The sequence below is a fragment of the Schistocerca serialis genome, chromosome 3 (assembly GCF_023864345.2).
Source record: "Schistocerca serialis cubense isolate TAMUIC-IGC-003099 chromosome 3, iqSchSeri2.2, whole genome shotgun sequence".
Classification (NCBI taxonomy): Eukaryota; Metazoa; Arthropoda; class Insecta; order Orthoptera; family Acrididae; genus Schistocerca; species Schistocerca serialis.
The window spans coordinates 429,931,992-429,945,235 of NC_064640.1; the positions used below are offsets into that span (position 1 = coordinate 429,931,992).

The 13,244-nt window shown below is 38.0% G+C and overlaps 1 protein-coding gene across 1 annotated transcript in view; it reads left to right on the top strand.

Moving 5' to 3' along the window:
• The window catches only part of LOC126470907 (nose resistant to fluoxetine protein 6-like), a 326,632-nt gene that overhangs the window by 299,040 nt on the left and 14,348 nt on the right, over window positions 1-13,244 (top strand). Inside the window, exon 10 of the mRNA XM_050098938.1 lies at window positions 11,500-11,579. Coding sequence (XP_049954895.1) covers window positions 11,500-11,579 — 80 coding nt within the window. The remainder of the gene's footprint in view (window positions 1-11,499; window positions 11,580-13,244) is intronic.

The following is a 13,244-nucleotide window of genomic DNA, read 5'->3' on the forward strand; positions in this document are numbered from 1 at the left end:
ACATAGGGCCCAATGGGTGAGACAGCTAGATGGATCCTTCAACCCAAGCATCCATTTTAAAGCTGCGTGATCCGTAATAACCTTGAATTTCCTACCGTACAAGTAGCATTTAAAGTATTTGATGCCATAAATAACACTTAACAATTCTTTCTCCATTGTGGAATAATTTCTTTCTGCCGTTGTTAGTTGTCTCAAAGCATAGGCTATGGGGTGTTCCGCGGCAGTAATATTCTGACTCAAAACAACTCCTACTGAATGACCACTTATGTCACAGGATAAAATAAATTCTTTATTATAATCTGGGTAGCCTAATACTGGACTGTGTGTTAACTCATCTTTAAGGGTTTGAAATGCTGATTCACAATCTTCAGACCAATGGAATTTTGCACCCTTTTTCAATAGTGGGTTTAAGGGTTGGGCAATTTCAGCAAAATTTTGAACATATTTTCAGTAATACGATGCCAGACCAATGAATCTTTGTACTTCCTTAACGCGTTGTGGTGTTGGGAAGTCCTTAACTGCCGAAATTAATCGAGGATCTGTTTTAATTCCTCTTTCACTAATGACGTGCCCTAGGTATGTAACCTCTGTCAAAGCAAAACTATATTTTTCCATGCTTAATGTTAATTTAGCTTTTCTAAGTCTCTGAAAAACGTTACGCAGATGCACAGCATGTTCAGTAATGTCTTTGGAGAATACAATAATATCGTCTAGATATACACAACATTGCTGAGTTCTGAGTCCTCGCAATACTGCATCGAGTAGTCTTTGAAAAGTTGCTGGGGCGTTTTTCAAACCGAAAGGCATTCTTTTATATTGCCAGTGGCCTCCAGGGGTAGAAAATGCTGTTTTATGCCTATCTCCAGGTGCAACTTCCAATTGATGATATTCACTACGTAAATCGATTGTTGAAAAGTATTTACTGTTACCCAAACTGTCAATGATATCTGTAATGTTTGGAAGAGGATAAACATCTGAGATAGTTTGTTTGTTAAGGTGTCTGTAGTCACAACAAAATCTATATCGTTTCGTACCATCGGGAGACTTCTTTGGAATAACTACAATATTTGAATTATAAGGCGAATCAGAATATTCTATAATTCCATCTTTAGGTGCTGTTCTAAAAATTCATCCAGTACTGGCTGTAAGTGATGCGGAACTCTATAAGGCTTCCTATAAACTGGGGGGCTATTTCCTTTTGGGATCCTATGCTGAGTGATATCTGTTTCTGGCAGTAGACCTTCTGCATTAAATAAATCTTGGAACTCAACTAAAACTGCTTCTATCGTGTCTCTATCATTTCCTTTCAAATGCTCAATCTTCTGGCATAATGCGGTTTTATAGGCGTCTGGTTTCTGACAATCAGTAATATCTGACCAAATGAAATCTTCTTCTTCAAAAGTACTGACTGTAGCTACTAATATTCCCTTATGCAACTCTTTGTCCTCCACTCCGAAATTGTCAATATGTACCGGTACTTTTCTTTCTCCCTCAACGTCTTGAATCCATACAACACTTCTACGTACAAAACAATGTGATACATCTAATTTCTCATTTTCCTCTAATGGCTCTATTAGACACACTGTATCTGTAGGTACGTCGGGGTCAACGGTCATCCAGAAAAGTTTTCCTGAGCCAAATGGTATCTTATCCCGCGAATCAATCTTCAAGGACGTTGCACGCAGTGTAGTTGATTTCGCCTTCCGGTTGGGGAAATCTTGCGGCAGCGGGCCCTTTGCAGCGGTGTCACCTAGCTAAAACACTATTTCGCTAAGTTCTACAGTTTGCTGTCTGAGGTCGATTTTAGCGTGATGTTTATTCAGGAAATCCAGCCCTAGGATCGCGTCGTACCCATCAGTTACCACTTCTACATCTTCTGGAAATTGTACACCGTGAATATAGAAAATCAATGATGTACATCCTAATGACTTCACTGTAAATCCTCCTACCCCAATCAATCTGTACCTTGGAGGGTCATATTTCTTTTCTCCAATACATTCATTACTCACTATTGATACGTCTGCACCTGTATCCACCAGTATCCTTGCCTCTTTATCCTGTATGGTAGCAGATAACCAGCATTCCGCCTTCACATTCGCCTTATTGGCATGAAATTTTATTGGGAATGCCTGGCGGCAGCTCCAACATTCCCGTTTGAGTTTAACTGATTTCTATTTCCAAAACCTTTCGTAGACCTGCATTCCTTGAATGTGTGACCTATTCTTTGACAATTAGTGCATTGAGGTTGTCTGCAGTTTTTTGCTATATGTCCCTGTCGATCACACCTAAAACATCGTACTCCTGCTGAAAATACATTTCGCTTCTACTTGTATCTGGTGGCAATGTCTATTTCTTCAAAAGCCGTCGCCACAGGTACAGCTTCCGCTAAATTTTTAGGAAACTCTGCCCTGACACGACGGGACGTTTCAGGAGGTAACCCACATAAAAATGTATCCAGAGCTCTGTCTTCTGCCTTTTGTAAAATAACTTTATTTGCTTCATCACTAGTTGTCAACTGATAGGTGTTAATATTAACTTTTCTAATCCTATTTACAAAGCTTTCTAATGACTCATTTTGCCTCTCAGTGATAGTCTTTAATTTTTCTCTATAAAATCTACAGCTGTTCTGTTCTTGAAAACGTTTAAGTAATCCTTTCTTCAATTCCTCAAATATTGGAGCATTCCGTAATTCTTCATATAATACGTGTGCTTTAGCCTCTCCTATCAATCTTAATTTTGTCATTTGTAAGAGCTGTTCATCTGACCATGATCCTAACTTTGCAGCTGCTACTAAATCATCAAAAAAGACTGTAATGTCCTCGCCAGGTTTACCTCAAAAAGGAGTTACCAAGGCTGCTGCTGAGGAATCTAGGGTGAGAGGGATTGAACCGGTTTGCCTAACCCCACACAACTGTTTAAATAATGCATTATTATCATTTTTAAGCTGTGCTATTTGATTAACTCTGAATAGCTTCCTCAGTAGAAACCGCTTGTGGTGCTGACTCTGACTTCGTACGATTTCATGTCATCATTTTACAAACTATTAGTTACACAATCTTACTACACTGAATTAAAGAGATGTTTAAATATTTTTGGCAAACTCTTAAAATTATGAGAGAAAATACACTTCTAAATAAATAAAGAAAATATTACGATTGCTATGCAAACCTCTATCCTTTCACACATTAAACAATACTAACTGTGGACCTTCAGTGACTGTCATTCACACTTCATATTGAGCCAAGTGTTTTTTCTCTGACACCAAATGTAACTGGGTGCTCTCTTTTGAGGCTAGTCAATTGTCAGGATGAGCATTACTGCAAAGGGCATTTGATTCTAAAGCATTATGACAGGGTGAAAAACACTAAATAAATTACTTTTTCTCTGAACAACAAGTGGGCAGGGTGGGTTCTTCCTTGGCTTGGGTATGAGGTAGAATGAAACAGCATTCTTACATAAGATAACTTTTATCGAAAGTTTTGTACTACAGTTTCCTTACTGGATTGTTCTGGCTGGGAGAGCAGCAGCTGTGTCGTCTGTGAAGCCTTCTGCTGCGTGGGCGGTGGCATCTGATTACGCCTGGCGGTGTATATCTCGTGTTGCTGTTTCGCACAGTTGACTGGAGACGCGCACCTTGAGATGGCCCGTTTAATTATTGAGAACGAAGTCGTGAATCAGATGGTGATACCTCGGATGTGGCATCCCAGTGTTTCTCTTCTCTATGGGCCGCGTTTGTCAGTGTTGTGCATCGGCCAGTGGAGCAGCATGGTGGGGGAAGGCCAGTGTCCCGGACTCGAACAACGGACTTCAGCTTGCCAGATCTTCTTCCCAGCTCACAGGTGACTGCTGATGTGAGGCCGTCTCCTTCCCATCCTCACAAGTTGCCCGGGTGCGTAAAAATCAGTCTTCAAATACCTTCTAGCTTCTGTCTTCTGGCAGTGAGGCTGCTGCTTGCTATTCCATTACAGCAGCGGACTTGGTGCTTCTGTATACGATGTAGTCTCCTCCTGCATGACGGTCTTCAGCACTGACTGAATTGTACTGGAACTGAAAACTACTGTCGGGCCCACTGCGTCTCGCGTATATATTTACTTCAGTTCACTGGAAGTGAACGACTTCACGGTCATTTCCTCTTCTGTCACGTTGAAAAGCTTCTCAAAGAATCTTCTTAACGTCGGTCATTGGCTCTTGGAATGTAGGTGAGTGCCTTTGATCACATGTGACGATTGAGAAACATGTGAGCTGGTTGGGCAATGCCCTGATTTCTGAATCGACAGCTTCTGCTTATGTGGGGAGGGCGATGGCTTCTCCTGAACGTGTTGACTTGCAAGCGGTCATTCCCTCTTCTGCTCTGCCCACTGTTTGCCAGTGTGTAACTCTTCTAAGTTTTCCATTTATTTTCTAATTTCTACTTCACTTCACATTGATTTCACTAATTTATTTACCTATCTTAAGTACCACTCAACATTCCACCACTCTTCGGAGAAATTCGCCCTCGAATTTACCACTCAACACCATCAATCACAAAGCGAAAAAGGGGTCCAACTAAAACATTCATATTTCTTTACATACTACATGAATATGTAATAAAAATGGGGGTTCCTATTTAAAAAACGCAGTTGATATCCATTTGACCTATGGCAGTGCCATCTAGCGGGCCAACTATAGCGCCATCTAGACAAGTTTCGTTCTTTGTAGTTTTTTCGTTTGACGCTTATTTTGTGAGATACTTGGCCCGGTCATGATCAATGGACCACCCTGTATATATAAAAATATATGCCTTTTGTTTCTGTATGTGGCTTGCCCCAAATCAAAATGTACCTGTTTTGTACAGCAAAATGTGTATATGTTTTACAAAATTGAGAGGAAGTAAAGAGCAAAAATAATTACAATAATGATGATGATGATGATAATAATAATAATAATAATAATAATAATTGTTATTATCAAATTACAATCATGACCAGTTTGGAAGGGGATTTACAGTTATGCTCTGGCTGAAGTACCAGGATACACATAGCAAGCGATTAAGTCACCAGATCCAGTGTATTACATATCCAAAAACCTTTGAAGTTAATGCTATATTCAGCCTTGAATTATGGACAACAAAGAAGCAATTTCTGTAGTATGGTATATAATGTCTTGTGTTCCATGCTGAACCCTGCAGCACACACAAACTGTACTTTCTACTGCCTGTCTGTGACTTCATCCTTCCCTCTGATTTTGAAACTCAAATATTTTGTTCTTCTTACTACTACTGGTGAAAAATTTTCAGATTAATTATATGATGGTACAGTTGTGTTACTAGTTTCACTTACTCTGTACATTATCCAGAAGCTCTTTAATGTAGAACTGGCTAAAATTATGGTCAAAGTCTGTAACTGTTATTTCACACTTCAATAACTTGAATATTTCATCACCCATCTGAATGTAAAAGTCAGAAGCACTTTTTTCATGTTTTGCATTACCAGATTCTGTGACCTGTTATGTATACCACAAATAAACCTAATGTGTGGCCCTTTCTTGAAATATAACACACCACAATGTGAATATTTGTTTTATGTTCATAGCACGTAATTTTACATACATAAGCAATTTCAACAATATGTAATTACATTGTTATTGGTGTACACAGTGAAGTTTTTCACACCATTGTGCAGCTATTTAATTCATGCAGTTCTGTAATAATTCACTCCATAGTTCAGTAGTATTTATATGCAATTTAATTCTACATTTATTGCAATGACAGAATTGTTGCATACATTATAATTAATTTTAATTTCAAGATATAGTTTCAGTTAAGTATGAGGCACTTTTTAAGTTGCCTTTTAAAAGTATCTCCAGTGAAACTCTAATAATCATTTGCAAGTGGTCCCTTTGAAATCAGAGGTTTTTGTTGTTAAAGTTAATCTTCTGTTGACCATATGAAAATCTGTTTTATGCCTCATATCATGATTGTGAAATTGCATGTTCCTATTTCTGGTCTTGGTGCCTACTTTCACTAGCATAATAGCTTGTACCATATACACGGCATAAACTGTGAGATGTTAATAGTGGTAAATTGTCTTTTACAAGATATTCATGGTCCCACTTTCACTATGAAAAGCTATCTGGTTTCCAGTCAAGTGACATTGTTAAAAACCACGACATTTTGAAAAATGTCACACTCGAAATCTTCTGGTGGAGTGATGTTAGTTTGGCAGTTCCTTTCATGTAGGACTATTCCATAAGAGAAGGAAGTATATATTAATCCAAAATACAAAGTCCTTAGGGTTTCAGAATTAAGATTTGGTGATAATCTTGTTAACATATATATATAGGTTAGGCTTTTTTCCCTCAGGTATGATCAAAATGATTCCATGAAAGCCTGCCATCTATGAATTAACTCAAAAACTTACAATCCAAACAGTTCTTTGACAAAATTTCATCATTGATAGTATTTTGCCTATGTGGACAATTTGGTTTAAAGTGAATAATATTTGTATTTAGTATGTTAACTTTTGATTATCTCTCTGAAAAAGAGCTCCTGCCTTTTAAATGACATTTTCAACCACTTTGCTAAGGTAAATTCACTGTCTACCCAGCCAACTCCATATGTGTCATTGGCATTCACAGATGCTTATAATCTAGAGCACCTGGAAAATAATTTATGTTATGTGTGAGCAGGAATCAGTGGCTCTAAAATAGGGCCTACTGGGCACCATAGTTTATATTTCTTGTTCTTGATTTTCTCCTTTCTAATAGTTTTCCATTCTCATAAATCATTCCCATACACTGTATGCTGCTTATATCTGTGTTTCCTTTAGTAATTGCATCGGTTTACCAGAGACACTATTCATCACAATTTTTTTTTATAAGAGTGCATTATAACGTACTCTGTCAAAAGCTTTAGAGAAGTCCAAGAATACATGTGCTGTTTGGGACTTTTCAAGTAGGTAATGAACAAACTGCACTGCTGCTGATATGGTACTCAGATGAATTCTGGGGCTACGGTGGAAATCGCCTAAAATGTCTACCGTGTTGTGATGTTTGAAGATGCTTTTTAACGTTAGTTTCTCAATAAGTTTGCTGAATGCTGAGGTTAAGGCAATAGTTCAGTAGTTTTGAACATGCTTTTCTTCCCCCTTTTCGTGCAATTTTCTCTAATTATCTTATTGTCAGTGGGATGTTAAACCATAATCTTCCTTTTTGTGTGCAAGGGTTTGACAACAGCCAGTTTTAATTTGTCTGTGAATGTACCTTCTTCAAGAACATTGTTTATTACATGAACTAATGGTTTCAGCAATGTTTACATGAGTGTGCTGACATTTTTGTTTCTGAAGATATCAATGAGCCAGAGAATGTTATCAGTGTCTGCTGCAGTTCTGTTTGCTATACATTCTGTTTCATGTGGAAATCACTTTCAACTATATCAGTAAAGTACTCATGAAAAATATTGCAAACTAGAAAGGGATAAGATATTACATCATTATTCATGGTTAACTCTGCATTATTAATTTTACTTCCTGTTCAGTTATTTCTGATCTGTTGGCTTATACTTTCTTATTTTAATCATCTGCCTTCTTTGCATAGTTGATACTAGCACTGCTTATAGAGTTCTTTATTTAACTTGGAGGTAGTCAGTCTGTGCAAGATACAAATGTTTTCCTTTTTTCAGCCCTTTTGTTGTAACATCTAAAGGCATAGGTTTTCTTTTTAAGGATAGATTTGTTTGGCCAGAACTTCTATGAACATGTTCCACTTGTTGTTGATCCCAAGTTACTGTAGTAATTCAGATAAGTACAAGGCCAAATAAATCTTTAGCCCCATGATGTGGGATAAAATCTTAGAATGTTCATGTTCAGATCTCAGAGTTTGACAATATTTAAACTTGTGCAAACCTAACATTAATTTACTCAAAATTCGATCAAGGGATTTCAGGATAGTATCAAAATCTACAGAGAGGGATCAATATATACTTACCAGCAAGAAAGAAACAGACTGAAATACGAATTTGAGCATTACTGTTTCAAACTCTTGGTCAACACAGCACTTATTCTCCCACAACACTTTTTCTCAGATAATTACAAGCTTACTATTTCCTAAAGTAAATGGTATGCCACATATAATGTGTGCTCTAATGTCAAATGTTGCTAGGTTATAGTCTTGTAATTTGAAATATGAATGTTATCTACAGATTTCTGTGGTACCATTCCTGTAATAAATTATTCACAAGCATCTGTTTTGTTACTGAAGTCCTCTAGATCATAATTCAAAAATGGTAGCTTATTGTTGTATGAATTTGTATCAATCTGGGGCATTATAAATGACATGCACTGGCATTATCTAGTGTAGAGCTGGAGGTGATTTCATTTGTCCCAAAAAAGGTCACTCATGTTCAGCAGATGCATTGCTTCCCTTGTATGGCATTTCGTGATTAATTTTCCCAGGTACTTGTAATGTTTTTCCTTGAGAGAAATGACCTTTATAGCATTAGAGTGCACCCCAACATATTGCTTACTATTTTAAGAATTCTTGTTATTCCGAAGTCCTTCCCTAAGCTATTGAGATGGAGACCATAAGTTGTGTGAAACCTACTTCTCATACTGTGTATGTTCACAAATGTCACATTTTAAAATTTGCTGCATTTATTTTGTATCTCTTTATTAGCACTTTTTACTTTTTTATTTGTACACACCCATTCTGGCAATTCATGACACTGTGCAAGAGAAAAGATGATAATACTGCTGCTTCTCAGCTTGTGCAGTTACTTATACTATATTAAAAATGACGTTATTCTTTTTTACCTTATTACATATCACTTCTTATAAAGTAAATTGAATAACTGTCTTGGAGGTTCATTATCTCACTGCAGGAACTGAGTTAACCACATTATGCAGATAACACATTTTGTATCAAAGTACTGGTACACAAATCCTTAAGCCATTTGCATATGTCCAATCAACAGCTGTAACAGGACAAAACATCTTATGGGTCAGTTCAAAAGGTAGAGGAACACAGCACAGGGTTGTGGAAACTTATCACTAAGTAATTTGCTGTATTAACAATAGTGATGGTGTAAGTACTATGTCACATTGGTATTTTTTTTATTTGATTTCATTTTATTTTTCTTGTCATTTGGTGTACGCACCATGAAGGCAGAACCTTATTATGTAGGTAGTGCATCTGTTGATTTTTAAAAAAGAGTTGTATAAGGACAAACAGAGCATACAACTGCTGATAATGTGTCATGGGAGCTTCTGATGCCTAGCCTATGAAGCTGATTGGGGCAGTTATCATGAGGGAAACGCATATTTATGACATTTTAATGCTGTGAACAATGTAGTAATTTATTGCTGTAGATGAATAAGAAACTCTGAATTTACTCTGCCTGACAAAAAAGTGAAGCACCGAGAAGTGTATAACTGTGATTCATGTTTAGTGTTGTTACCTGGCCTGGTAGGGTATATAAGGAACATGAATGATGTCAGATGTTGATTGATCACTGTGAAGGACACAGAGATGCTGCGTACTCAAGTGAGACAGCATTATCAGCATCTGACAGGTGGAAAGTGATTTCATTGGGGGTCTTGATTTGATCAGCTGGTCGAATCATGCGATAGGCAGATTTTTTTAGGAATTTGGATGTGACAGTGGCCCGATGTTGGAGAGCATGGGAATGTGGAGGCAAGGTTCTAGTTGACCACATCTGATGACCACAAGGGAGGATCACCATATTGTGCACCAATCACATTGTAACCCCTTTTCATCTGCACCTGCCCCCTTTTCATCTGCACCTGCCATCTGAGAACACATAATGGACTCCCGCAACATTTTGTGTCATCAGACAACATTAATCGGAGACTAGGGCAGCTGGACTAGGGAATTACCATCCTATGCATTGGGTGCCGTTCACACCACAACACAATGGCTGCATTTGGAGTGGTGCCATGAGTTGGAAGCAGACTGCTAATGAATGGTATTGCATTGTGTTCAGTGATAAGCCAAGGTTCTGCAGTACCCTGTATTACCATTGTCAGTGAGTATGATGGTGACATGGCGAGAGGTCCCAGTCTTCCAATGACTGGGAGAGGCACAGCAATGTTACTCCTGGTGCCTTGGTGTGGGCAACCATTTGTTATTACTTCCAATCATGGCTGTCAGTGATTAAAGGAACTCTAACAGACATCCTGCATCCTCGCATTCTAGCTCTCATGCAACTGTATCATAGTGCCATTTCAATGGGGCAGTGTTTGTCCACAAATGGTATGTATCTCTACACACTGTCTGCATTATGTTGAAGTACTTCTGTGGCCAGCAAGATCCCCATATCTCTCCCCAATAGAACATATTCTGAGCTCAAACATAATGAGGTATCTCCAACGGAATGATCTCCTCCCTGCCAGTCAACATGGATTCTGAAAACAATGATCATAAGAAACCAAACTTCCACTGTCACATTCGACATACTGAAAGCCATGGATCAAGGCAGTCGGGTAGATGCAGTCTTCCTGGATTTCCAAAAGGTTTTGACTCAGTACCACAACTGCACTTATTATCAAAAGTACAGCCATATGGGGTATCATGTGAAATTTGTGCCTGGATTGGTAACTTTTTTGGTAGGGAGGACATAGCATGTTATCTTGGATGGAGAGTCATCCATGGGAGAGTGTCACAAAGATGCTAAAAGATTTGCACTATCCAGTAAAAATGTACTTAGAAAGTTTCTGGAACAACTTTAAGTGATGAACCTAGAAATATATTACAAGGTCTACGTATCACTCCCATAGGGATGGAAAAAAAACAATCTTAGACTAATTAGAACACACAAAGAGGTATTTGAGCAATCATTCTTCCTATGATCCATATGTGAATGGAATGGCAGAAGGCCCTAATCACTGGTACAATGGAACATATCCTCTGCCATGCACTTCACAATGGTATGCAGAGTATAGGTGTAGATGTAGACCAGGTCAGTCAACTCCATCCCAACACTAGTATCTGGGATATCAAGCACCAGCTACAACAGTTCTGGGCCAGCTTGCCTCGCTAGAAGATACAACAGGTTTATGATACCCTTCCCAACTGAATCGGTGCATGGATCCAGGTCAGAGAGAGTGGAACATGATATTGATAAGTGAGCTCATACTGCCAAGTTCTTTGTAAATTATACTTTATTTTGTAATCACCAAAATAATGTCACATACCCTCACAACCCATGAAATTCCATTTTATTTCCTTCTCACCTTCTAGGTACTCACTTTTTTTTGTCAGGAGTGTATTTTGAAACATTTCTTTATTAGTTGAGCAGATGTAGATGTAGGAAGTCAGTGATTAATATTGATATGATTACTTAATAACCAAGCTAAATTTGACCCTTCAGGTAGACTTCTTAGTATCTATCATCTGCTAAGCTGCAAAAGACTGTAAAATTTAGAAAGCTTAATATGTTTACCTATAAGATAGATAACTAACATATTAGATGGTGCATTGTAAAAAAAAATGTTATTTCTTTTACAGTGTTTGTCCTGGAGTTGGTACTTATCCAATGATATGCAATTTTTTATAATTGCAAGTTTCCTTCTCATTCTCTCTAGCAGGTATGTACAGGCAAAGCATAAAAAGTAGGATTCGTCTAAAATCAAGTACACATGTGTGCACATTTTAGCATTTTATGTCTTAGTATTCAAGAGGTTTTGCTGTACAATTCCACATTATTCTCATGACAATTACGAGGTGCACCCTATGCAAAGCACCCATTTCCATCATGTGGATTGCTCGGGTATCTGCTTTTGAGGACCATCTTATTCATTTACCTATCAAACTTATGGGAAAGTGAGATGTATAATTTGATTTCTAGCTTGAAGATATGTGAGAGCATGTGGTACTAATTAGCATATCAGAGAAATTTATGGAAGCAGTGATGTTGATAAATCATAAATTCAACTTATATTGATAGATTTAATATTAGTTATGTTTTATAAATAAATAGTGGATTGCCTCCCATTGACTGCAGAGGAATTCCTGTGTTCAGTTGATAGAAAAGATTCTTGAGTGTCAGTGTAACTAAGTAAATTCACGCATGACACATAACATTCAAAGTGAATAAAATTAGTTTTCTGATGCTCTTGTCTGTGAGTAAATATCAGTTAATAGAATGCCATGGTGGTCATTTGCCAAGCTGTCTATAACAGCTCATGAGAGAAGAACAAACTCAACATACAATTGTAATGGGACAGAAGCACTGCACTGTCTTGAAGAGCCACTGTTAATGTTAATCTCGGCTGCATAGGATTTATGAATCCTATGTTGCAGATGTCAGATTTTACTCGCCATTAAGATCCAGAGATTAGTGGTAGCTGCACAGCACCAAACATTTAAGATACTGATAGTTCAGTTAGTTACATGCTCCATGGATTAATAGACTGATATACTGTAATATGTGGAATGGGTAATTTTACAGGCTATTTCAAATAATTTATGTTTAAATATGATCCATGATGAACATTTTCAGATCAGTTTACATTACAGCAAAAATATTTATTTAGCACAAAATGTAAGTATCCAGCTCATTTACATTACATAAGCTACAAGTTTCTAAATATTTTTCAGCTGAATACGAGTTGCTCAGAAGAAACCTTTCCAGTTTGCCTCTAATTTAGCTTTGCTGTCTGTCAGGTGCAGTACAATAAGATTTTACTAAATGGGGAAAACATGCTGAAAACAATGTATGAGGGGATAAGGAGCAAAACAGGTCATGTTGACATATGGCCAGAAATACATCTGAAGAGAGTTACACCCTCTAGAAGGTGGAGATAAAAGGTCATTGATAGTGTAGGTGTCAACGATTGAAATCAAACCACGCAAGTGGGAACCATCTGTCTACACTAGTGTTTTAGCTCCAAATTTAATAGGGCATGAGCTGGTGCACCATTATGTAGTAGCGGCATTACCTTCCATACCACAAATGGCACACCTCCCAGAACAGGAGGCGAGGTCACCTGCCGGAAGTGCAGATATGCGCCACCTGTGAGATGCTGTGGAAGGATGAATGGCCCCTGTTGCAGCTGAATTGGTGCTGATGATTCACTGCTACCATACCATGGGGACTATGTAGCCCACAGGTGGGTGTTGTGAAAGTTGACTATACTGTCCCTTGTAGAGGTAGCCTCATCTGTGAATAGGATGGATGACAGAAATCGCAGAAACATGATGGCCTGTACGACGAACCAATGGCAAAACCATCACTTCAGAGGCAAACCCAT